Consider the following 25,803-nt stretch of genomic DNA (forward strand, 5'->3'; position numbering starts at 1 on the left):
AAAGAGAGACATGTGAGGCATTAACCCCTCAGCCACGAGAATGTCCCCATATTGTGCATTTTTGTTTCAACGTGTAGACCAAGTCCACATAAAATGTAGAAATTTCAAACTATCATACTTCACCACAAGAGGGAGACATACTGTAACATGCAGAGGAAGTCTCCACTACACTGTACATCTCCCCCGGAAAACTGCACTGCACTCAGAACAGATTTTGTAAGGATAACCTGAACCCGAATGTGATCGTGCAGATTTGTTGAGTAAATGTGGTTAATTTTGTCATCGTCTTCTCCCCTCTCCCCATCTCTTAATTTGTTTCAGTGTTTGTTGGGGTCAGAGGCTGAAAGCTGCGGAGTGGTGACCGGAGCGAGAGGCCTGCGTGACATCTGACCTCTAACTGGGCGTGTGGGTGACCCCGGAGAATACGGCTCAACAATGGGAGGCACGTGCCCTGGACTAGTCACCATGGTAACACAAGACCTTTGGGGAAACGGTGGGGGGGGGTCAAACCTCATCCTTTATCCTGATCAGTGTTAACCATCTGCTGCCAATTGACTCTTATAGGTATAACACATACCCGCCACAGAAGAGTGTGCATGTGTGTTCGAGAGAGAAAACTCTGAGGCTGACTGAGTAATCTCTGCAGGCAACTGTGATGGTGCTCTATTTTCTCACAATCACCTGGAGAGATTCTGCAGTTTGTCTAATATTCCTTTAAAAAGCAGCCCTAAAACTGTGTCATCTTTCTCCTTATATGAATAACAATGCAAACTAAGAAAAATTCTATATTGTTTGAACATTTCACAAATCACCACATTGTTTACACAAAGGTTGGCTCAAAAAATGTCCATCTACCTGAACCTGTGATCAAAGCAGGTTTTGCTTTCTAGCTTTGGGTGATGATCACTGCACAACACAACAGATGTGGCCGTGCAATAGTTTAGCTTAATCTTTGTATGCCTGACTGTTACAAGTCAAAACACTTAGTGACTGGTTAAAAGAAGAAAAAAAGGGGGCAAACACTGAATTGCAGTGCTGAATAAGGGCCAACAGGTGCAGTCCACCTGGAGGAAAGCATGTTTCACACTTTTCCTCTTTGATGCTGTGAAAGCTGAATGCTCAGCACAGACAACCACCACCCTCAGCCTCAACACTAATGCACACAATATCACCCTTTAGATTTAGAGTAATGTAATATTTGGCACATGCATTCTTTTCTTCATTACTCCTACCTTCCCTCCTGTCCCCTCTCTGTACCCCTCCTCCACCTCTGATTTTCTTGTCTCATCCCCTTCTCCTTGTGTTCTGCTGTGTTTTGGTGAAATCTCAGCTGGCAACTGTGAGTCGTTCACTAGCTGCTCTCACAATGGCCTCTGGGATTATGCTAAACACAGCGCCTCGGCTGCTCTGCACATCGACCGGCGTCAACGACGCCCTTTGGAGCACACAGGAAAGAGATGGAGGACTCTCAATGAAGATGTCACTGCAATTACACAAGCGCATTTCACAGACACCCTCTGTGTCTGCTCTTCCTTCTCTCACAACCCCCTTCCCCACTTTTTAAAAATTTCTTTTCGACAGTCTTTTGAAGTGCAGCCTCATCTCTTGCAGCTCTTTCATAATGCATGCCCATTTGGAATTTGCATGAATTCACTTTCCAGATGCTTCTGCTGCCATCTTGACTTACGATGATGTGTACTGTACAGTATTGGCTATTGTATTATCATAGGATGAAAAGAATAATAATTGGCTTGTTGTTATGAGTTTGGGTTATTTTGCATTGCTCCTCTCACCACTAGGACATATTGGCGTGAGATCAAAATGTGTTGTAAATTATTCAGCTTCAGCTACCCCTACACTGATGTCGGAGTGAAGGAAGAGCTTTCTGATGTGGATGATACTGCATCAGGAACTGATTGGCTAATGCTCAATTGCCAACAGTACCTGATGCATTGCCTTCAGCATCGAAAGAAACGTCACAAAGTGCTGGCTCCTCTATTTTCCCCTGGAATAATATTCTTCTCGTTTATGAACCCAAAATATGGTTTTAAATTTGATTTTTTCTTACTTTTTTTGCACTTCTTAAATGTGGAAAATAAACAGATTCTTAGTATTTTTCACACAGTTCCCAAGAATGAATGTGTGTATGTTTGTGTGTGCGTCCATGTATATTAGTCACCACTGAGGGCTGGGGATTAGGTAATAATGATCACAGAGATGTTGTGAAACTCAGAGCAGTACTTATGTTAAGCTGAGGGCCAATCTATCACTCTGGCATTTAAATGTATGTTTATGTTCATATAATGTTCCCCTCTTGTTCACTGGAGTCCAAACGGGACACCTGCATCAATGTAGGTCATACTTGTTTTTCGCATGTTCTCTTTTAATACATTTGTGCACTGTACTACTTAGAATAATACTTTTGTAATATGTGTGTGTGGGTGTGCGTGTGTGTGTGCGTGGGTAGGTGGGGGTGTAGGGGTGGGCTCGTTGACTTAAGTAACATTCACAGGGAGACTTGGTCACACCTAGAGATCTAACCAGCTCAGCCTCGCCTCTGTGATTTATAAGCATGACTGTCTAATTTTGTTCCAGTGAGGAACAGGACCAAAGGGAATGTTCTCTCATCCTCTCTTTCATCAGTCTTGGATAAAATCTTCTATTAATCTCTATAAACGGTTTCAAAATGCTTCTTACTAATGAAATGTCTTATCTCACTGTTTTTGTGCATGTGTTGAATAGCTTACCAAGTACAATAAAATTCTACTGAAGAGTAAAACATTTTGTACAGTTATTTCTGTTTTTGATTGTCCATGTTTGTGAAGTTGTGTGCGTGCATATCCTAATGTTTACCCCAATGCATTATTATCTGTAAACAAATCAGTAGTCCTGTGAAGAGACCTACTGGAAATAACACAGCTCTTATATGAACATCTTAATGTGATTACATGACTCATATAATTAGTTTCTTGAGGTTGAGGAGAATCTACTTTTTTTTTTTCAAAAGAAAGGAAGGATGAGGATATTGTGCCATGCAGAATATATCTTCAATTCTTTTATGAACACCCTCGAAGGAAAGGGTCAGGGGGTCAGCATTAAAGGGGCTGGTGCCAAGTCCATTTTAGCCCTGCTCATATCAGCTAGCTCCTGGCACACATGCATGTGTACATGCACACAAATACAATCGCTTGCTGTCTCTTCCCCCATGGGAAATCCCAGCAGCCATGCCAATCCAGCAGATGTTCCTAAAACGCAGGCATCTTGTAAACACCATGAAATGTATTAGAGGCTAATGTAGTGCTTGCTGACAGAGTTCTTCAACACAAGATTTGATTTTACCACCTGCTGCTCACACATTCTGTACATAACACTGGCACTGAGGTCTCACAGGATGAGAGGGGTTTGCATGTAACAGCCAACAAAGTAATTGAGGCTCATTTTTAGAGTAAAATATAGAAATAGTTTAGGCCTCTACAAATGTAGTGACTTATAGCTCCACATTGGCTCATAGAAAACAAACAAACTAAGAAATGAGGGTGATACCGCTATGATGTCCTTATGTGTATAATATGTTATTACATGAACACAAACTTTTGCATGTAACCTAAAATGTGAAAGGAATTTTTCTTAATGAATTTACAATCAAAAGAGTTTTAATAGATGACTGGCTGATAATAATACCGTATTATCTGTTTTTCTGAGAATATCCACTTCCCTCACTGTTCATCAGTCTATAGAGGGAGCCACTGAAACTTGCTGATGGTTTACTGCACCCCGGTGAGAGAAAAGCCCGGAGTCAACCTGCCCGGTACACCGCCCCCCAGTGTGTCATACTGTACTAACCGCATGTTCATCATTTAAGCGCTGCTTGCACTCCGCCAAGCATCTGACATCCACAACACCGTTTGCACGATAAAGGCCACCCTGCTTCGCGCACAGTCGGACTTGCAACAACAAAGACGCCGGGACGTTTTGTTCGGCTTGCCGGGAGAGTTTGGATATCCGCAGGTAACTGCAGGTATGTAGCTAAGACATCACGGGATGACGAAGCACTTGCACACATCGTTCTTACCAACAATGAAATCAATTCATCGAATGTGAAAAATGTTAAACTGTTGAAACAAGTGAGTAAAACTCCGGTGGCACTTGTTTCTCCTCTAGTTCGCTTGTTTAAGGGAGTTGTCCAGTAACAAGTGTCAGGATCTTGAACTGTGATGAACAAAGCAAAATCAAGAATAGACACGCACTGTTACCGTGTGATTAGGCAGCTTGTGTGAGGAAAGACGTGTATTTGGCAGGTACAAAATATTAATCAACCCGAGGTCTGCGTGCCTTCATTTTCATAACCCCGATTGGCACAGAGGGGGCATGTTTACGCACGATCTTTACGCGTGTTACGCACTAATCCTTTAGGAAAGAAACAACAGAAAAACACTCGGTTGAAGTCGCTTTACCTGGAGCGGTGCCAACATAAACAACACGTCAGCAGGGGGAAATGTTGGGACTCGTTAAGCAATGCCATCAGTAATGTTATAATTGATACTAAAAATCGTCGGCATGTCAGGCAAAAATGGTCCTGCACACTCAATCCACTTGACGTCTCCGCATCCCGTTACAGTACTTCTCCGACGTTTGGTCGACATGCTGGGGATCTGTGTGTGTCTTTGTGCGGTTTTTGCACATGTTCTCTCTCAGGAGGCTGAAGAGCCGATCTCTATTACAGTGAGTGAGCGTACCTTTTTTCTACCTGTCAGTCTGTGTTTAATACAGCCTGACATATGCATGCTGCTCAACTTTTCATTTACTGATGTACAGCTCGAGAGTTCCTGAAAGGATACTAAACAATGCGTTGTTGTATGTCCTTCACAGTGCACAGAGGGTTATGAGTACGACAGAGTCAGAGAGCAATGTAAAGGTGAGAAATTACACATTTATGTAGCTTTTTATGCTCTTGGTTTTTTTTAAACGTTTTTCCATGTAAACTTAATGCAAGTTGTACTTTATCCAAATACAATAATAGCATAAATAGCATATCTTTCTTTCTTTCTTTCTTTCTTACTTTCTTTCTTTCTTTCTTTCTTTCTTTCTTTCTTTCTTTCTTTCTTTCTTTCTTTCTTTCTTTCTTTCAGACATTGATGAATGTGCCTTGTATGACGACGCATGCAAAGGAGGGATGCAGTGTATCAACCACTTTGGTGGATACCTCTGCCTTCCAAAGAGCGCCGTCATCTATATTAGTAAGGACGGTGAGCAGGTGCCGTTGCCGGACAGTCCTGTCCCTGCTGTCCCACCAGACCAGCCTCAGCCCCCGAGGGGTCCTTCTCAAAGCATTCGGTGCCCACCAGGATTTGCTGCAGATGAGCAGAACTTCTGCAAAGGTAATATCAGCAACCCAGAAACTTTTCCCCCTCTCTCTCTGTACAGATATATGATTATGGGAGGTACCATGAAAAATTGGCTTCCTTTTTTTCTTAAAGTGCTTTACAGCAACACATGGTGTAAACACACGGTTATCTCAGGAAGTGGTGCTGACATACTCCTCAAGAGAGAAATTGGCCTCTGTCAGCAGCACTAGAGGTGTAACCATGAAATAAAGTCCAAAGGTTTAAAAAGGATGGTTGCCACATTATCTTCAAGAGTTTTTAAATCTTCCAGAATATTATAGGTCTTTGTCCTTTGTGAGACAGATTACACCCTAAAAATATAGATACACTTTCAGCCACCCCCCTTTTCCTAGCTGCTGTGTTCTGCAGTGTAGTGGCAGAATTGTTTTTCAAAGTGTTTTTATCTCCTTAAAAAGAGTAGTATGCTCTTTTTACACTTGGCAGGGCTACGCAGGTATTTGATAATTACTTGCTAACGACTTTAGAGCCCCAGTAAGCTGAGAGCTCAAAAGGTGAACTGTTCATCCATCTGTCTGACAGTCATCAACAGCTTAACTATGCATAGCTGCCAGATGTGTTGCAAGCTTCTCATTTTTTTGTTGTTTTTTTTCCACTCTGATGTCATGTTTTCAAAACCCTTTGGTTGCTCGCAGCGTGATGTTTTTGGCCAGAGTTCAGCTTCTTCCTTAAATTCTTCTTGTTTTGGGTGTTGAAGTCCTGCTTCGGGGGGAAAATCAAGCCGCTTTTGTAAAACTGCGGCGAGCTATGTGCTCACATGTACCCCTTACACCTACAGTAGATATCCCCTGGGCCTTGACTAGGTTGTGATTTTGGTAGCTGCGCAAAGACTGTGTGGGTGTGATCTTGTGTTTGAGAAAAACTCTTTGATCTTCTCAAATAGGGAGTGGTTTGAAGAATCATTCTTTGTCTCACTAACACACACACAAACACACACACACACACACACACACAATAGTGCCCTTAATTGTTACTTTGTGCCACACAGAAGAGAGAGAATATCTGAAATCATTTGTAACCCTATACAGTACCTCTAGTTACCATCTGTCTTAATGTGCGAGAGTTTAGTGGGATAGACGCACCTTTATAAATCTAATGCAAAAACAAAGTGCAGTAAAGTACAGTACATGTGTTCAGTGGTTAAAAACTCCTCTCACCATGTGGTGTGTGGTTGTCTGGTGAGGTTTGCGGTCGCAGCGCTCCAGTGAAAGTAACAAATTTGATTTTACACCTGGGGCAAAGATATGTGTGAGGTGCTTTATGTGTTTCTCTGAATTGGAACCCAATTAGGGTTTATTAGAGTGTAAAACATGGCAGCATATCAGTTAAAGTAACCACATAAGCGAGCTGGCATGGGTATAATACCTATTCACTGGTGAGCTGTTTCAGTGCATGGGCTAAACAATGATAGGCTGTTGCTGTCAGTGTTATTGCTTTGAAATGACTGCAGTTTTAACTGGAAGGCGTCTCATGCTGTTATGTGGGCGTATATTTTCACTGCTCGAATGATATAATCCATGTTTACATCAGTCTCCAGTTTCTCTGTCATTACAGTTAACAGAGCTACAATGAGCCAATTGTTCTTGGACACAGAATTATCTTTTCTTTTTTGCACCGCAGTGGCCTTTCTGAACAGCTACGTACGTATCTTGCTACCAAAGGAATTCCCATTAGCTTTCAATGGGGGGAAACCTCAGTGTATCAAATAGCGCTTACATCAGGCTCCTTCCCTGCAAACTCACCACTCTGCGGAGGAAACCTGGAGTGCAGAGTCAGGTAGGGCAAAGGGGACGATGAAAGGCGGACACTGACTAAATAACCACAGAAGTGCCGGAGCACTGACCAAGCCAGGTTGCACCAGCGTCATGGGTTGTGCAGCTGCTTGCTGTTTCAGTGACTTACTGCTGAGTGTGTGGCGAATAGCAGAGAGGTCAGCTACCAGCGCTGCAAAAAATGAAGCCAATTTTCCACAGCGCAAATTAAACAGAAAAAAAGCTTCTCTTAAGTGCGTTATTCTTTATGCTGATTAAAAGCAAAACAAACCACAGAATATATAACACTCTTCAGCCTCGTGTTCTTGTTTGATTTGCAGCTTGAGCAGTCATCCCTGTGTGGAAAAATGTTTGCAAAAGGGGGGCTATAAAGCCCTTTGGTCCCGAGTGAGAACAGAGGCTTAACCGTGTGTTGTTGTTGTTGTAGTGACACAGTGTAGGGGAACTTGGCACCTTTCTCCAGCCAAGCAGAGAAGCTGTGAACCTTGACTATATGTATGACAGCTTAATGATTCCTCACGTTTCCACGACCTCCTCCCACCCTCCAAAAAACATACAACATACATTCACTTGTGTACCCCGCCAGGTGATGCCTCCAAGTGAGATCACTTCCTCGGACAAATGACAGCTGAATCGGTCATAAATCAGGAGAAAAGTGTGAAGCTCTTGTTTCTAGATTCTTTAAGTGTACTGTATGACAATACACCCTCACAGTTTAGAAATCTCAGCTTAACTGCATCTTCAGTATAATGTTTGACAGATAATTATACCTTATGCCTTTGCGGGTTGTGTTATTCTCCTTGCAGGTCTTAAGTTTACATACTTTGGCTGGAGCCTATTTATTTTTCATCTCTAAATTAGATACTCATGAGCTGCAGTATGAAGCAACATGCCACTCCTGTTTACCTGTCTGGTTTCTTGAGGTCATGTAGGCCACATTACCACCTACATGCCTGACTAATTTCAGCTTTGCCTGTACGCTCTTCACCTGCAGAGGCTGGAAATTTTTCCTAAATATGTTCTATTAAGGCCGTTAAGCCCGGCATGACAGAGAACTTGTGTACTTTTCCGAACAAGGCCAAGCGCATGCAATAACATTTTTCCACACAGATGCAATGCACTTGGGAGGAATATCTCTGGAATGTTAGCCGTGGTTGTTTTTTCCGTTTGCTCCCATATTTTGTGATGGTAGGAATTACTCACCACCTTGACAGATAAGCATCGGATCGATCTGCGAGGAGCAGGAATGCAGGGAGCGGAGCGAAGAAAGAGAGCCCAGTGGTTGCAAAGCACAGCGTGATGCTGCCAACAGGCTTCACTATTTGACCTTTACAGTTAATTCCTACAGTTCCACTTATTGTTGGCTCATCCTCGCATTTGCACTTGATGATACAAGCCCAAGCCATGAGCCTTTGCCATGCCACGGACAATGTAAAAAGATGTGAAGATACACAGATTGCTGTAATGCTTTTCTTCTTTTTTTTCCTTCTCAGGAAATTCCTTTAGATGTTATCTTGTTAGTGTTTGTTTCCCCTCCAAAAATAAGCGACAGAAATTTGGAAAACGTTTTGTTTTTGTTTTGTTTTTGTATTTTTTTTCACAGAGAATGAAGCCTTCAACTCTAAAATCAAACGGATACAGTATACGCCAGATGTTAGATTAAAACATTATGCAGCAATTTTGCTGCTCAGCAGGAGGACGCTGGATCAAACACAAAGGATTTGTTTAATGAAAACATACCTGCTTTTGTTTACTCAGGCAGTAAGACACCTGAAGCACACCTTTGTCCCCGTTGAACCTATCTATTACCAGCAAAGCTCATACCTTCCACCTGTTCCCAGACTCGTGATTTGCACTCGTCTGCACGATGCTGCTGTCCTAGCGCCCTGTGATTTTACTGCCCGGCTCTTTTGCACCTGTTACACTGCAGCTGCACCTTTGGGCTCTTGAACTGCACATGCTTTCTGGGTCAAAAATAGTTTGTTGTTGCGATAGATTAGATGGGTGAATTACCATGAAATTTGGTACAGACGTTTTGCTCCAACTTCCTGTCAGGATGAGCTGTAATAACTTTGGCATTTCTGTTACAGTTGCAAGTGTTTCAGCCTGCATGTACAGCCTTACAGAATTACAGAGTCAGGCTCTAAATGGATTATTTAGTGTTGAGCCATTGAATACTTTATTCACTTCATATTAGCTTTATGATTATTTGTATATTACTCTGCAAAGGTCTCGTGCCAACCCTAATTTTTAGTATTTTCCTTAAAAATAGGAAATAGGTGCTTTTTGTTCTGATCTCTGCCAAGATAATCTGACACTCCTTTAATAATGTTCTGGGGAGGCCAATCCATGACTGGTTGTGTTCCACTGTGTGATTTTCTATCTAGGTATATTTATACTGCATTGCCAGTGTATCTGGAATCATTGTCATTCTGAAAAAAAAGCTGCTGCCAGTCAGATGTTTTTCAGATGGTATTAAACGATGGAATAGTAGTACAAGAATAATAGTACAAGAATCTCAACACCATCAGGTAAAATCCAACCCCAAACCATGACAGAGCCTCCACCCTGTTTAACAGATGGCTGTAGACATTCACTGTTGTTATCACTCTCCTGACTTCCAGCACACATACCGATGATGATTTTAACCAAAAAATTCAGATTTGTATTCATCATAAGACCTGTTGTCAGTGATTTTCAATTAGGTTTTTGTGTAATTTGGCATGCCTCGGCCTTTTCTCATTGTTAATCCTTCCACACAGTATACATTTCCCAGACCTGTGTCAGGTCTTTATTCGACCCCCCCTCCCTTTTTTAAGGACATGACTTTCGGTTTTATTCTTTATCTGCTTGCTTAGTGCTGCATAGAGGAGGGAAAATATGACTTCTTCTGGAAGTTGAAAGACAACTGAAGTCAAGTTGTTCCCTAGAGATGAGATCAGTCCTCCAGCTCATGTTACTGCTCTACATTGGATATAAGCTCAGCGAATCAGCACCTGGCTATTAAGTAAGAAGTAATGTCAGAACAGAAATGGCAAAGGCAGTTTTGAAACCATGCAATACTGTGACCACCAGAGAGATCTTCCATGGCCACACTATGTGTAAGCCAGGTAATTTATGTCATCTGCACAAAACTTTCACAAGTTATGTTTCAGAGTCAGCAGTAGTGATTCAGAGATGCTAGATTTCTGACAGTTAAAACTCACTTTCCATTAGTAAATAGTGCCAGGAGGCCTGCTGATGTTGCAACTTCTCAGCCTCGGTTAAATGACACAAAGCTCCTTTAACACTGTTTCTATTTCTCGACCATAGAAACGATTTAAACAGCTACAGCCTTAGTTTTGACCCCCCCTTTCTCCACGAAAAATAAACATGAGGAATCTAAAAATACACTTTGCAGAATGATTTCCAGCCTTTCTATCTTTTAATGGGTATACCATGGTGACAGTATTTCATCAGCTTCCTTACGCTGCCAGAGAGTGTCTTTCAGCCTCTGTGAATATAATCAAACCATCATGCAGGCAGCCCTGTTTTTGGCCTCAGCCGTGTTGCTGTACAGTATGCTGTTATTGCTTATGGTTTGCTACTGGCTCCTTGCTGCCATCACATCAACAATGGCAGAGAGGAGAAAAGGGGGAAGCAGCTTTGCCGTGCCTCCTCGGTGCAAGCGCTTAATGTTGTTGTTATTATTCTCCCTGAGGTCGGTGCCTGTCCAGCGGCCAGCTGCTTCCTCCTCTGATGTGCTTACATGTGTTGATCTTTCCGTTTACCTCATGATGGAAAGGGACACAGGGCTGCTATAAATCACTTCTTCGCTCTCAGCTGGTTGACACTCACATGCAATCGCGAGCCATGTTTAACACACTTTTTCTGCTTTTCTTCGAATGATCCCGCTGTTATTTTGAACATGTTTTTTTCCGTGTTTGCAGCTTCACTCCTTCAGTGTCGGAAATTACCTTTAAGGGCTGTAAATGACTGCAGCCCAGCTCCTGGCATGTCAGGCGAGCAGAGTGACTGATCTTCTTCACGCTGAAAAGCAGCAGAATTGCTCAGCACTTCTTTTTTTTGGTTGTTTTTCTAGACATTTTCAGAGTAACAGGAAGGATTATTATCAGTAGGGAATGCGGCTGGCACACTGGACGGATTTTCAAGAACGTCAAGAGCGTGCCCGACCTTTACAAACGTGTGGAACAAACTCACAAATCAGTTAGTGAGTGTCAGCATGACTAAAACTCCCGTTTCTCCTGAACAATGAGAGCGATGAGAGGGGAATCTTGGGAGTGGTGCTATCAGCAAGAGCATAGAAATATTTCATGCCCTAATACGGATGAAAATACACGGAATATATGATTTTAGTGTCTTGAATTCTTTGATTTCTTATCTGCTTTGTGTTTGGACTTGCTTTGAAAGGGGAACACCACCACTCCCATTCGTCCTGGGGTTGCATTCAAGCCAGCGATAGCTGCATTTCACACTGCATTGCAGAGAGAACTATACACAAATGAAACAACGTGCAGTGCAGCGAGAGATGATATTACAATGGATGGTGTATGACATGCTGATAAATTTGACGTTGTGAAATTTTATGGGCTATTAACATCGCGCGTCTTGCCCCCTGCTTTCCCAAAGATTGAATTATCCAATAATCAGAGGGAAACAGAGATGCTGTCCAACAGCAGGATGGCTCCAACTGTTTTGTTTTTTGGATCAGCTCCTGCTTTCCATTGCAGTGGTTCAGTGAAAACAAGATTAAACGCTCTCAAGTGATAATTACAACAAGCCCTATCATGTCCGTATAAATCTGGAGCACGCCACACATTGTTCTGAATTCAAGCCAAATAATTTTTAGTCCCTATTTTGGATATATATTAAATTCCCCCCCCCCTAAAACTCATATATACACCTTTTTAGAGTGCATCGCTCCATTCCATAAAACATGAGCAGCTCTAAAAAAGGCCATTTAATGAGCACCTCAAACAGGACCTCCGATGCACACACACCCACTCATCCATAAACACACACATACACACACTCACATTCTTTGAGCTGCCGCCATTCCCGTTACTCCCCCAGCTCCCACAAGGCATTTAGAATTAATCTCCTTGAAAAGCAAGGAGGTTTTAACTCTGACATCACATATGCACACACGGCCATAAATCTAACTTCAAATCTTAAAAAAAGACCGTTTTTGTTTAAAAAAAAAAACCTCCACCCTTTTTCTTCATTCTTTCCTTCCACATCTTCCACTCTCCTGCTGGACAGCCTTATCTTTCCCTGTGATGTTACAGCAGGATCGCTCTTGGAAGAAACTTGCAAGCTATGTTGAATAAACGTTGACAAAAATCTGACCTCGGGGAACAGTCACTTCTCCCCACACGCAACACATCATCACATTTGATGGCTTGTTGCAGTTTTCCTGTCGAGTGTGCAGCATGGCAAACTGTGGAGACTTTATGGGACCTAGGAGCCAGCCAATGTGGGATAAACTCCCACTCCACCCCCCCAAACACACCCACACGCACATGCTTACACAAAGTTTTGGGGAACTTTGTATTGGCAGCTCCTTAAAGGTTTAGTGACAAAGTAGCAGTTACCGCAAGATATTCCTGTGAATGAACCTTTGGATTGTGTTCAGCACATATGCTTTTATTTAGACCTCTCCAAGCTCTCTTCCAGGAGAGGGAAGATGACTCTGACTTTTCCGCACACAGAATTTTCATAGGAGCTACACTGTTCACATTCAAACTACTTAGTCATATCCATTTACTAGAAAAGTTCATGGTCTCTACACCTTGCTGAGGAAAATGCTGGGACACAGATCAAACATATGTTCTGTACACCCCAGACACCTTGTTCATTGACTTAGGTAGCCAGAGCCACTCTGACCAACAGTGGCATAGATGTTGCTGGACTCATGCCAGCTAAGTCGCACTAAAAGGAGTCCAAATCCACTGATGTAATTCCTGTTGGCAGCAGAACATGAGCAAATGCTGCTATCAGGAGTGGCCATCTAGCCTTGAAGCTGCTAGCACATGTGGAGCAGCTCAGGCTCAGATTTGTCCTGAATTAAGTCATAAGAAAGTCAACATTAAGTTCAGTCAGAGGTGCTCATTCTGCCCATGAGCACTGGCTTATCCCCTGAAGTCAGTTTGCGAACTGCTGTTATGATTCTAGTTTAACATTTTGGCGCTAATGTCACATTATTTGAACATGAAAGTAGTGCTAATACTGGCTAGCTGCAATGGTTAGCTTGGTATAGTCCTAATTCACTTTGATGTTAAATACAATGCCGATATTAACAGGCTTTCCATAAAATATATTTCCCATTAAATACTGAACAGCGACTGCTTTGTTAGTCACAGTGGCTGTTCCCCTAATTTCTCATAATGTTAAACTCTAATACAGTCTCAAACAAGGATCTTTAAGGAACTATTAATAAGAAGCTAGGCACTCCAAAATACATATATAATACGTTTAATGTGCCATGGCAGTAAGAAAAAATGGGGGCGTTTTAGTCTGTGGTTTTCTGTCCATGGCATTTCTGATACATATATGTATACAACAACATTAACAAAAGAGATAATGTGCTTCATCCACATTCAGTGATGACCAAAGTATACATTTGAAAACCCATTAACAGGTGAAAAATTGCATGGAACTATGTGTGTCCAGAAATTATATGGAAGTCCTAGGATCCCCAGCAAAGAACTACAGACATGTCCGTGCACACCATATAATAATTATAAAATACAGAACAACATTTCCTTATTTAATCATTGTGGATACACTGTTTGCAAACGATATACTGAAATATCCAGTAGGCATCCCCTTGGAGAGGTTTCAGTTCCAGCTTGCAGGTTTCTCTACTCAAAGTAGAGTATTTTAATACGGCAGTCTGTAGGGGATTAACTCATTTTTGAGCCAGCTTCAAGTGGTCAATTGAGGAACTGCATGTTTCAGGCCTGAATATTAAACCTTTGGCTCTGGGGATGCAGTGTGGACCAATCAGAAGGAGGTTAAACTGTGAACTGATTTGTTATTACTATTTATTAATGTTCAGATGACTGTAAAAATAATGGCATTGCCAGTTTGTGTTTAGTTCCAAGCAAACACAGCTATGCTTTTGCACCTTGAGTGAATCTGACTGTGTGGTGAGGTGGCAAGTTGCCATATTGACGCGTAGAGCATTTCACTGATATCACGGATTTGTTGATGTCTGGCGGTAGGATAGCATGAACACACAAGACTGCTTTTTCAGACTTGTATTGTCTGAATCTATTATATAGCCAGAAGGCAAGGCATTTCCAGTCTAAATGAATCACCAAATACCTCCAGTAAGTAGGTGTGGTTATGAGTCACAGGGACTTGATCCTGGCTTCTGACTGCTGTCTTCTGTCTAAGTAATTGTTGACATTCGTTTAGACGTTTTCTTCGTGCTGTACATATGCAAGATTACATTTCCATTATTTCTCTGACAGCCACTTCAACCTAATTTTTCTCGCACAGCGTTGCTACTTTGCATATTTACCTGTCAAGGCTCGTAGTCAGCCCACTACCCGCTACTTAGCACAGGTTTAAACAGTATAGCAGGGTGATTGTTTTTTACTCCATCCATCCATTTTCTTGGAGCCTATCCCAGCTGCCATTGAGCAAAAGGCAGTGTACACCTTAGGGAGGTCACCAGACAACCATTCACCCTCATGGTTTTAGACTTTAGGAGGAAGCCGGAGTCTCATGCAAAACCCAGCTGGCCGCCAGGTTTAGGCTATATATTGTTCCCAGTATTTATACCCATGACCTTTGGATCTTTGTGGTAATACCATTGGTATTGGTATTACCACAAAGATCAAATTGGGGGGTGTTTACATACATTGCATGTGTGAAATCTGCTGTCCATAATCGGTTAAGTTAGATTTCTTTAACAGGCTAAACCTGGATGCTGCACTAACAGTGACAGAGGCATTGGAATATAATGACAGCAGTGTCATTGAGCCTTTGAGTTGGGATATTGGGACAGTATCCCGGCATTTGCTTTCTTGCTGACATTTGGTGCTGTTTTCGGATGTCTTTTCCTAGATGTCTTTCAAGCCACATCAGAACACAGATTTTCCAGAGCAGCACTGCTTTCATCTTTGTCCTCTACTAAGTGGGTCAATGAGCAACAATCCTTATGTGTGCATTCCACACTTTATGCAGTTTGCACCTGTTGTCTCTAAGGTGCACCTTTAGATAAGCCCTGCTTTTGTCCCTAATGTACTGAGTTCATCCTATCACTGTGCCCCCATAGAGCTGAGAACCTTTCAGCCCTCTTCCCTTTCTTTGCTTTAGGGAGTGAAGACAACTTACCTTCTGTCTGGCTTTTCTTTCATGGGCTCTTGTGCAGCAAATCAAGCCAATTTCTCACCGGCATCAGTCCCATTCGTTGAGGAAGCTGTGGGGCTGGAATATAAGGCATTTGAGGCACTCAGGGAAGGGCATGAGCCTCTTCAGGTCTATCACATGAAACATTTCAAGGGAAATATGAGTTGAATTATTTGTTCAACAGAACATTTAACTGTCCTGCACTGATTTGAATGTGTCGACTGATCATTTATTCTATTTTTCAGTTGTATTTGATTTCATCTAAAGGCTGCAGGGAGATTAGTAATGTCATGTCTTCTAGAGGACACAGTGCAACTATAGGTTTTTCATATAGCTTTACACCTTCCAGGCTCTTGTGACTACTGTTAAGTTATACACGTGCCAAACAGCGATGGAGTAATAGTACCCTCTTCTTTTCCCTTGTGTGTGGTATTGAGGATAACTGTCTGTCATGCTGTTAAACCGATTCCCAGTGGCTGTCTGCATATGATGGGTTGCATCAGACCACCCAAGAGGCCTGCTGGTGGGCCTCAGAGATGAGAGTATACACCATTGGCATATTAATAGTTTGTGTGCGTATGTGTGTGTGTATATGTTGGGAGGTTACCATGAGAAAAGCCTTTTTTTAAGCAGATCTGGCTCTGAACTAACCAAAGTTGGAAATGTGTTTGTAGAATCAGCATTAAACATAGAATCGTCTCACTGGTGTCTCATGTTTTGGAGGCTTAATCAGTCGTTAAAATTGTTATACATGATGTTCAGAACCAGTGGATGTCACACTAGAGCATCGGCCTTAAAACAAAAGAACCAAAACTGAAACTGACTTGGAGCTCCTTTTGCAGCTCTTTATGCCTCAAAATCCAGACAGTGATACCTTTGCTCCTTATCTATGCCAGAAAAGTGCTTTTAGCTTTTGTTTCTTCCATAGAGTAAACTCTGGAAGGTCGCCTGTGGAAGCTGAACACCGCAGCCTGCACTTTGCCATCTTCCTTTTACCACACAGTGTGGGAGGTCACGTTCTCATCCTCCTTATAAACACCAGGAAGGCCTACAGTTTCAAGGGAGGCACTCACATGTATTAACATGCACGTGCGGCCAGAGCTGCTACCAAGACATTAAACAGAGAAGCTCAGATTACAGCTCATGCAGATTGTACATATGACAACATTTTTTTAAGACATCTTGGAGGTAAATGTGGGTTTGTCATTTTTGGGTTTGCGCTCCTGAAATTCATCCTCACCCCCTTTAAAGCTTGCCGTACTTTTATCATCTCACTACATGTGAATTATGGTTTGAGAAACAGAAAGTGAATGTGTTTGGGTCTGTTTTAAGTTGATGGATGTCTGTTGAGAGAGCAAAGCGTTATGGTAGACAGCACATGACTTATCAGTAGAGGTGTTTCTCCCTCTTTCATACTCACACTCACACACACACACACACACACACACGCACGCACGCATGCATACTTCCCTCTTCAAATAACTGTCTTGTTAGTTAAAGATATGATCTGTGTTTTTCCCCTCACCCAGAGCTGCTTGATGAAAGCCTTCTTTATGTAATCGCCTGCTCTCTGTGTGAACATGTGTGTTTATGCCCATGTGTGTAATGTGATGGTGTCAGTGGTCACACATTTTGCTGCCTGTGGAAAACAGTTTACACATCACAGAGCTCATGCGGTCCAGACACGTCCCTTTGCTTTGTCTTCCATATGTTCTTGTATAATCGATGCATGCAGCTTTGTCTCAGTTTGTGTGTGCATGTGTGTGTGTTTTTTGCAGACATAGATGAATGTGTGACAGGCAGTCACAGTTGTGATCCCGAACAGGTGTGCTACAACACCAGAGGCTCCTATACGTGCCAGTGTGCTCAAGGCTACCAAAGGAATGGAGACCTCTGTGTCGGTAAGTCTTTATTATATAAAATGCTTTTTTAACTGATTCTTTATTAACTGACTTAAACTCGTTCTGCATGACTCTCGTGTACCCTCAGACAGAGATGAGTGTGCCACGACCCACTACTGCATGCAAAGGTGTGTGAACACCCCAGGCTCATACTACTGTGAGTGCAACGCAGGTTACAAGCTGGCCAGCAACAACCACAGCTGTGTTGGTAAGCCACTGAAAATCCATGCTGTTCGTGTGTATGTGTGTATGTGCATCGTTTTCTCATTTGCAGAGGCATCAATATCAAGACTTTGTACTTTTGTAATGTATACAGTAAAGGCTATCAAGCTGACCTTTAATAGCACTTACAACTATGGCTACTCCTCCACACAATCAATAATCAATAGAGGTGGCTTGGGCATCTGAATATTTCCTGGATGTCTCCTGGGTGATGGTTTTTGGGGATGTCATCCTAGAAAGATACCTGGGGTACACTGAAAAGATTACATCTCACAGCTGGCTTGGGAACACCTTGGTGTGTGTGTGTGTCCCAGAAGAGCTACAGGAGGTGGCTAGGGAGAGGGAAATCTAACCATCTCTGCTTAGATCGCATTGCTGCCCTCTTGACCTGGAACTGGATGAGTGGTTCTTCTAGACTGATCAATTTAATAGATGTTTAATATAACTATACGGCTAATAATGACCTAAATAAAGTTAAGTAACTAAGTAGATGTGAGTAGAAGAATGTTAGCTCAAGAGTTAGCTTAAAAAGTCCAGTGTTCACACTGACTGGGTTTGTCTCACTCCTCAGTCTGACATGCAGACCCTTGGAGGAAGTCACCTCACCAAACAAAAGGTGCACGTGCTATCAAGCAACCTGAATCCACACTGTAAATCTCCTGAAGTCAAAGGAAGCTGTTGAGTGTGTCACAGAGAGATGTTTATCTCTGAAGCATATTTAGAAAACCTGTGACTGGCTGCCAGCTCCTATCTATGCAGAAACATGTGTATGTGATTTAACAAACACACATACGCAAGCTGAAACATGTGTAAGTCTGTTTCTGTTGAGTGTGTGCAACGGTGCAGACTGTATCAGTCTTTCTGCCTCTTTTGAACTGAACTGATTCAGTGATTAAAAGTTTATGACAGTTCAGATCTGCTATCTTCTGGGAAATTTCCAACTCTGCAAAGAAAAAAATGGTCAGATTTTTAGACAGGTTATGAAAATTACTTGATTTGGTAAAAAGTGTCATGAAGTGTAGGATTGTGGACCCAAATGCAGTCAACACAGAAGGATAGTTCACAGACTGAGACAAGGTCGGGTGGGAAGAAAGCAGTATTTTCAAACAAAAGGAAAACCAGGAACCTGGACGCTGGAGGGTAACAACTAGAAGGTGAAGATAAGATTGTGTCCATATACTGTACTCTTTGTAAAACCCCTTTTTTTGTTTTAGATGTGAATGAATGTGATGCAGAAAGCCCCTGTCATCACCACTGCTACAACCTGATTGGCTCCTTCCTTTGCCAGTGTGACCAAGGCTACGAGCTGGCTCAAGACACGGTCTCCTGTCAAGGTGGACACACATGCACACTACATGCATTGGCATAAATGTAACCGTCCACATGCAAACACGTTCCCGGTTGTTAACTCACACTGACTTGCTGTACTCATTGTCTGTTTTTGTGTGTGCACGTTTTCTGCGCAGATATCGATGAGTGCGGTTTGTCCAGCTACATGTGTCAGTACCAGTGTGTTAACAATCCAGGAAGTTACTCTTGTGAGTGTCCACAAGGATATCAACTCCAGGCAAACCGGTTGTGTCAAGGTATGGCAGTCCCCCCCTTTCCTTTCTCCCATAAATCAGTTTTTTATTTACTTTTTGCGTTCATTCGTTTATTATCTATCTCATACCCCGGTCTCTGTTTTCCAACACAACAAACTTCCTCTGCATAAACTCTTTGAGGATAACTGCTGGTTATTCTTCCTGTCATCATCTGTTTAACCTCTAAAGCAGACCTTAAAGCCACCAGTACTGTCATGGAAAGAATGCCGAAGTTAGGCAAAGCAAACACACAAACTTGGTGTTGCCTTGCTAAGCCACCTCTGTGAATTTATATGCATGATGTTGGTTTCTTGAAGTGGATTTATTTGAAGGTCCGGCATGTTCTCAAAGGGAGAGCTGTTATTTTTTCCTTTCCCCCCTCAGTCAGGTGCAAGCTTTATAGATGGAGCCATGAATCCAGCCTGTTGTGTCAGAGGGACGTTTTGGTGATGAATCCAGGTTGCTGTGCCAGAAATAGCCCTGCGGTTTGGGGCACACTTGATGGCTCTATTTTCATGGTACTGAACGGAAAGAGCTTTAGTTAGAGCTCTGTGGGGTTGCACAAGGGGCTTCCCTCCCTTACGGATCTGCGGGTTCCTTCTTCTGTGTCTCCACTGCCAAAACAAATGCTGCTGCAGCAAAAGAAAAACCCAAACCTCTTGTACATAACCTGAACTTTGACTGTGCTTTCACAGTTCTGTTTCAAAAAGCTTTGAATTGTTATCCAACTGTTTGACTTTTCACTTACTTTTCTCTCTGTCTCTCTTCCAATCATCACCAGACATAAATGAGTGCGAGACGGGAACTCATAACTGCCAAGATGATGAAGTGTGCTGGAACTATTATGGAGGCTTCCGCTGCTACCCCAGAAACCCCTGCGAGCCACCTTACACCCAAACAGCTGAAAAGTCAGTAAACGTCACAGGCTCTTTTGATTGTTTCTCATTTGCACAAGAAGTTTCAAACCGTTGGTCTTAATTTTTGTGTGTCTGCTTGCAGTCGCTGTATCTGCCGGGCTCAGACTGATTGCCAGGGTCTCCCACCATCAATTGTCTACAAATACATGAGCATCCAGGCAGAGCGGACTGTGCCAGCGGAAATATTCCAAATTCAAGCCACAAGCATATATGCCAACACACACAACACTTTCAGGATTAAATCTGGGAATGATGGAGGGGAATTTTTCCTTCGGGTATGTTGATGGGGAAAAAAACAAAACAAAAACTGGGTAAAATAATTGTCATGATGCCTATTGGCAAAGGGGACAAACTGGAGAACCTACAGCCTTCCTGATGCTTAGCAGTTTTCACATTGATTGTAACCATCAGTCATCATAGTAACTAAAGCCGGTAGAAATTAGCTCCATTTTTCAGGTACCCCCTCAAAAAGTTAAATGGCAGTCTGTCTATGTGGTAGATGTCAAGATATTTAATCAACAACTAACAAAGTCAGCCTCTATATGTCTAATTAAAAGCCAGAGTTCTCATAGTGGTCCGGGGTCGAGGTCAACATGTCTTAAATACTACCAAAAAATTGTCTCGCTGTGTTGCATATACCTGCAAGTATTTCACAATAAAAAAGACCTATTAGAAATTTATAGTAGCATATTGAGAGGGCACGCCGAGCATGCCATATGTTTTGTTACCAGTTGTTCATATTGTGCTTTATTAACTGTGACACCATGGGTGCAGTGGGTAGTTAGTTTGATGTGCCTGTAGTCAGAGGATAGCATTTTTGATTTAAGTTAAGCAAAGTACTTAAAACTGTTTGTTTGCTGATATCTATCACTGTGCTTTGAAGTATTAACAGCATTTTTTATATTCCTATACCCGGTTACCTTCTGTAATTCATTTAGATAAGTAGTCAGTATTAGAAGACATATGGTGGTTTGTTTTAGTCTGTAGAACCTACTGTACACTCACTGGCAACTTTATTAGTTTGTGCCAAGAAAATAATCCTCACACCAATACACCACCAACTGGCACAGGGCATGATGGATCATTGCATTCATGTTGTTAACACCAAATTCTGGCCCTACCATCTAAAGCAGAGGTAGGGAACTCCAGGCCTTGAAAGCCGGTGTCCTGCAGGTTTTAGATATCACCCTGGGTCAACACACCTAAATCAAATGATTAGTTCATTACCAGGCCTCTGGAGAACTTCAAGACATGTTGAGCAGGTAATTTAGCCATTTAAATCAGCTGTGTTGGATCAAGGACAAATCTAAAACCTGCAGGACACCGGCTCTTGAGGCCTGGAGTTCCCTACCCCTGATCTAAAGGTTGCAGTAGAAATCAGGACCCGTTATACAAGGCAATATTCCTGTCTTCTTTTTTCTACTTTTAGCGAGTCTGTGAAAACTGTAGCTTCAATTTCCTGTTCTCAGCTGATAGGAGAGGCACTCAGTGTGATCTTAAAAAAGTTAAAAAGCCGACTTTCTTCAAGGTTCGACATGTTGTGCACTCAGAGATACTCTTCTGCTATAAGTAGTTATTTGAGTTACTGTTGCCTTCCTCTCAGCCAGAAATGGTCCGGCTAGGCTATGTGCCTACATGCATTGTGTTTCTGCCATGTGATTGGCTGATTAGATAGTTGCACTAACAAGCAGTTAAGCAGGTGTACGTAATAAAGTGACTGGTGAGTCTATATTACTAATGTAAAACTGTGTCAAAAAAAGATAAAATCTGCACTACATGCTAACACACAGATTGATTGTACTTTCTGCAGCGTTCCACCAATGTGAGTGCCATGCTGGTGCTTACCAAGCCGTTGACGGGCCCCAGAGAGTACGTCGTGGACCTGGAGATGATCACTCACCATCTGACCATGAACTACCGCTCCAGCTCACTGCTGCGGCTCACCATCATCGTAGGGCCCTACGCCTTCTGAGCGGCTCAGTTCCCAACAGCGCACACAAGTCTGTAAACATGGCAATGTAACACAGCAGATGCCTGTATCAGCATAACATACTTTACATTTTCATATACATTCAGTATATAATATAGGCTGCCTCAGTCTCAAACAGCAGCACAGCAGTTCCAGTTGCTCAAGTCAGACCACCTTCTGCTATAACGTGACCACTGGGCATCTTTTTCTATCAAGGTGTTGATTAAGAAAGCACCAATCTTAAAACGTAGTACTTTTTCTTTAGTATTTTGAAAGATTAATCATTTTGACATAGTTTTGGAGTGCTTGAAGAATAAATGCAGTGTCTTCCCCATATCGTGATTGTCTCACCTTCCTGAGAAATCAGGAACAGAGCAGTGGCACTAAGGAAACGAGGCCTATAGGACACACAACCTAAACCTGATGGGTTTTTGATGGAGCTGCACCTTCATATATCCCTTTATTCAAATGAGAATTGCTTACAATAACCTGTGTGTGCCTCATTTGTAAGTAAGAGAGAAAAATCTATAGAAATGTACATGTACACGTATCCAGTATGAGCAGCTTTTGACCTTGTAAATCACATCCTCTGTTCTGTTAATTGTTAGGGGTTAGTACTGCTGCGCCCCGCTATTTGTGCAAGTTTCTGTATAGTTTGCCTCATGAGTAATAATTTCCAGAGGAGTCCAGGAACAGTTCAAAAGTGTAAAGGGAGGGAATTAGCCTGTAAGTTGAGAGAATACTTAACTTTATGTTACAGCAGGCCTACTCGTACAATTTACTCCCAGGAGTTAAGTCATGTACATACCTAGGTAACAAATCAGTGTGCTGACGTGTGAGAGGGTGTGAGTGTGTGTGTGTGTGTATGTTTGTGTGTGCGATTGCCTTTGTTTATGCATGCAAGCAAATGTAAGTGTGAAACGCAGAGGGGATAGAAAGGGAAAGAGTGAGAAAGAGCTTGTTCTCTGCCCCCGGGTTTGGTGGATGTGGTCGAGCTGTTTATGCGTTTCTGTGATACCATCCTAACAGCTTTCGGTCACAGAGGCAATAACAGAGGTTTTTGAACTCGAGAACACGTACAGGAAATGACAGTTTTCATAATACACCTTGGCGAATTGACCACTCGTTGGTGCCACAGTGATCCTCCAGAGGAACAGCTGGACTTTCTAATGTCAGTCCCAGTCAAAGAAGTCAGGCTGGCACCAGGCTGGCTTGCGTGATAAAGATAATTACAGTGTTTTGCCCTGTAGCTGGTTCATGTGCGACACAGGGGGATTATTAAAGTGTTAATACAATGCCACCAGACTTTTGGCAGAATGAGAAATCTTTCACTACCTGCTTTGCCTTTTATGATTCCACGTGTCCACTCTGGCTTATTGCTGAAACACTATAAACTGTTGATATACAGCACTGAAAACCACATGGACAATCACCATGTTGTCACCACTCTGTAGGTGTAGAAAGTTATCCAGCTTTTCCTAAAACCCTTTAATGTGGTTTCAGCAGTGATCATACCGTAGTGCCTTAGAGGTATAAACATGAAAATGTAACACTAATCTTATCATTTATGCTGTCAAAAAAAAACAAGAAAAACTTTAACTTTCTTCCATGAGATGCCTTAATGTTTTTTTCTTTTCTATTTAAATATATATTTTGTCATATGTACCTTATATTGATTGTACTCTGGAGTTTAAAAGTTATATTGTTGAATAAAATATGATGTATAAATTGGGTCAGGTTGTTCTCTCTTTTTTTGCCCAACAGCACAGAGGAACGGCTTTAAGATGTGTGAAAACTAATCGCAAGAGTCACGCACCAAAGTAAACATTTTCTGACTTCACATATATTGTAATGGAAAAAGCAGCGGCTGGATGAAATGCTCTGCTGCTCCTCTCGTGCTTTAGGGAAAACGTGAGGATGATTTCATCTGAATTTAACAATGATAAATGCAGTGAACATGATGCCATAGCCATCATATCTATCTTATTTAAGGGGATCCAGAGGGGATACGGTAATATACTGTGTTGAGTAAACGTGTGCTCAGGGACGACTGTGAAGCCGGCACACACAAACACACACACACATCATATTTAGATGTGAAATTGGTTGGGAGGGGTTTTATGGTAAGTTGTTACTCAATCACGCTGCTGTCTAGAGCTTTAGTCAGAGCAGCAATGGGACGTGTAAGATGATACATGATGTGTCATTGTTCCCCAAACCCCATCTTTAGCTCCCCACTCATTGGAATTGTGTTTTTGCTGTACATGCATGATTCAACCCCCAAGAGAAAACATTGCTCACCCACTTTTTCTGTGACTCAACCAGAGCTGAACCTCATCAGAATAGCAACATGTTCAGGTTCTTGTTCTTGATTAATATTCCACTCAGGGTAACAGTGAAGATAATTAACTTAATCTCCTTGCATATAGCTAGACATTTCATTAATCACTGTTAGATTTATTGAACAGATCAAAGCCAAAGCCACTGGCTGAAGATCACACAAAAGGAAAAAAGTCATGAAAGTTCACCAAGTTTGTTATCCTCTGTCATCTCCTCCGTACAATATTCCAGTGATGCAATAGCTTCCCCCTCTTTCTTACTGTTTTTATAATTCATAACTTGTTTGCCACACTTTGGTCTCCTTAATACCAATAAGTCAGGGTTTGAATAGTTTTATTTGAGAACTGTTGCTAACCTTATGCATCACTTCATGGCCTTGATTTACTATCCCTTAATGTCTTACTTCCAGCATGATAATGCAAAGCAGAAGCGCTCTTGAAATGGTTTCATGACAGTGAGTTCAGTTGTCTTCCCAGTCTCCATCAGAAAGCCTCTGAGCACAAATGGACAGCTGACAAAAATGATAAATATATATACGGTTGGTTCCATATCATGTGATTTTGTGATATCTGTAACACAACGAACTAAAGGTGTTTTAAAGGCAAGAGAGTGTACATTGGCTTCCAGACATGTAGCAACAATAATGTGTTAGCAGCTGTAAGTCCGCTATGTTCATAATACATGTTTTTTTGTTTCTTTGTTTTGTCTTCGATGGCACAACAAGCAGAAACTTCCAGCCTTTAAAAGCCCATCATGGATAAAAATAAAACCCCATATTATAGACTTTATATAATAGATGGATACAGCCACATGGTCACTGCCATCTTGATGTTTTGAAATCAGACTAAACTGGACTCCTCAGTAGTGTTTTGTGGGTGATGTTGTATAGTAACTAATATGGATATGTGTGGTATTAAGCTAGGGATGTGGCTGTTTTGAATGACAGGTGGGCTGACACCGGCTGCTGAAGTCAGTTTCTGTCAATCTGCTAGGATTCACCTTTACTGATTCTAGCCACCTACTGGTCTGTTACTTAGCATAAATTAGCAGACATGTGTTGCACCGGTACAGTTTATGAATGCAGTTTTCTGACCATGCTTGCTTTGGTAATTTAGTACCTAAATAAATTCATTTTTGGCTCCAAAATGAATAAATAAACAAATAATTTCTAAAATGCCCAAACTGAGGCTTCAAAATATGGAGTTTTCTTTTATATACACTCTATGGTTACAATACCAAATTTCATCCAAAAATAATTACAGCGTTGTGTGCATCAGCACTTGTGGTCTTGGTGGTCTTTTTTTTTTTACATTTTAATGGACTGATGTTCATGTTA

The 25,803-nt window shown here is 41.9% G+C and overlaps 1 protein-coding gene across 1 annotated transcript; it reads left to right on the forward strand.

The window, feature by feature from the left end:
* The first annotated feature begins 3,809 nt into the window (after window positions 1–3,809).
* Window positions 3,810–23,859, forward strand: efemp1 (EGF containing fibulin extracellular matrix protein 1). The gene is made up of 11 exons (XM_031735187.2): window positions 3,810–4,018; window positions 4,619–4,722; window positions 4,870–4,915; window positions 5,130–5,378; window positions 17,314–17,436; window positions 17,525–17,644; window positions 18,873–18,992; window positions 19,125–19,244; window positions 20,023–20,149; window positions 20,241–20,433; window positions 21,969–23,859. Exons 2-11 carry the CDS (start codon window positions 4,642–4,644, stop codon window positions 22,128–22,130), a joined length of 1,341 nt encoding a protein of 446 aa, XP_031591047.2. The 5' UTR covers window positions 3,810–4,018; window positions 4,619–4,641; the 3' UTR covers window positions 22,131–23,859.
* Window positions 23,860–25,803: the final 1,944 nt, after the last annotated feature.

This window comes from Oreochromis aureus, linkage group 13 (genome assembly GCF_013358895.1).
Source record: "Oreochromis aureus strain Israel breed Guangdong linkage group 13, ZZ_aureus, whole genome shotgun sequence".
NCBI classification, from domain to species: Eukaryota; Metazoa; Chordata; class Actinopteri; order Cichliformes; family Cichlidae; genus Oreochromis; species Oreochromis aureus.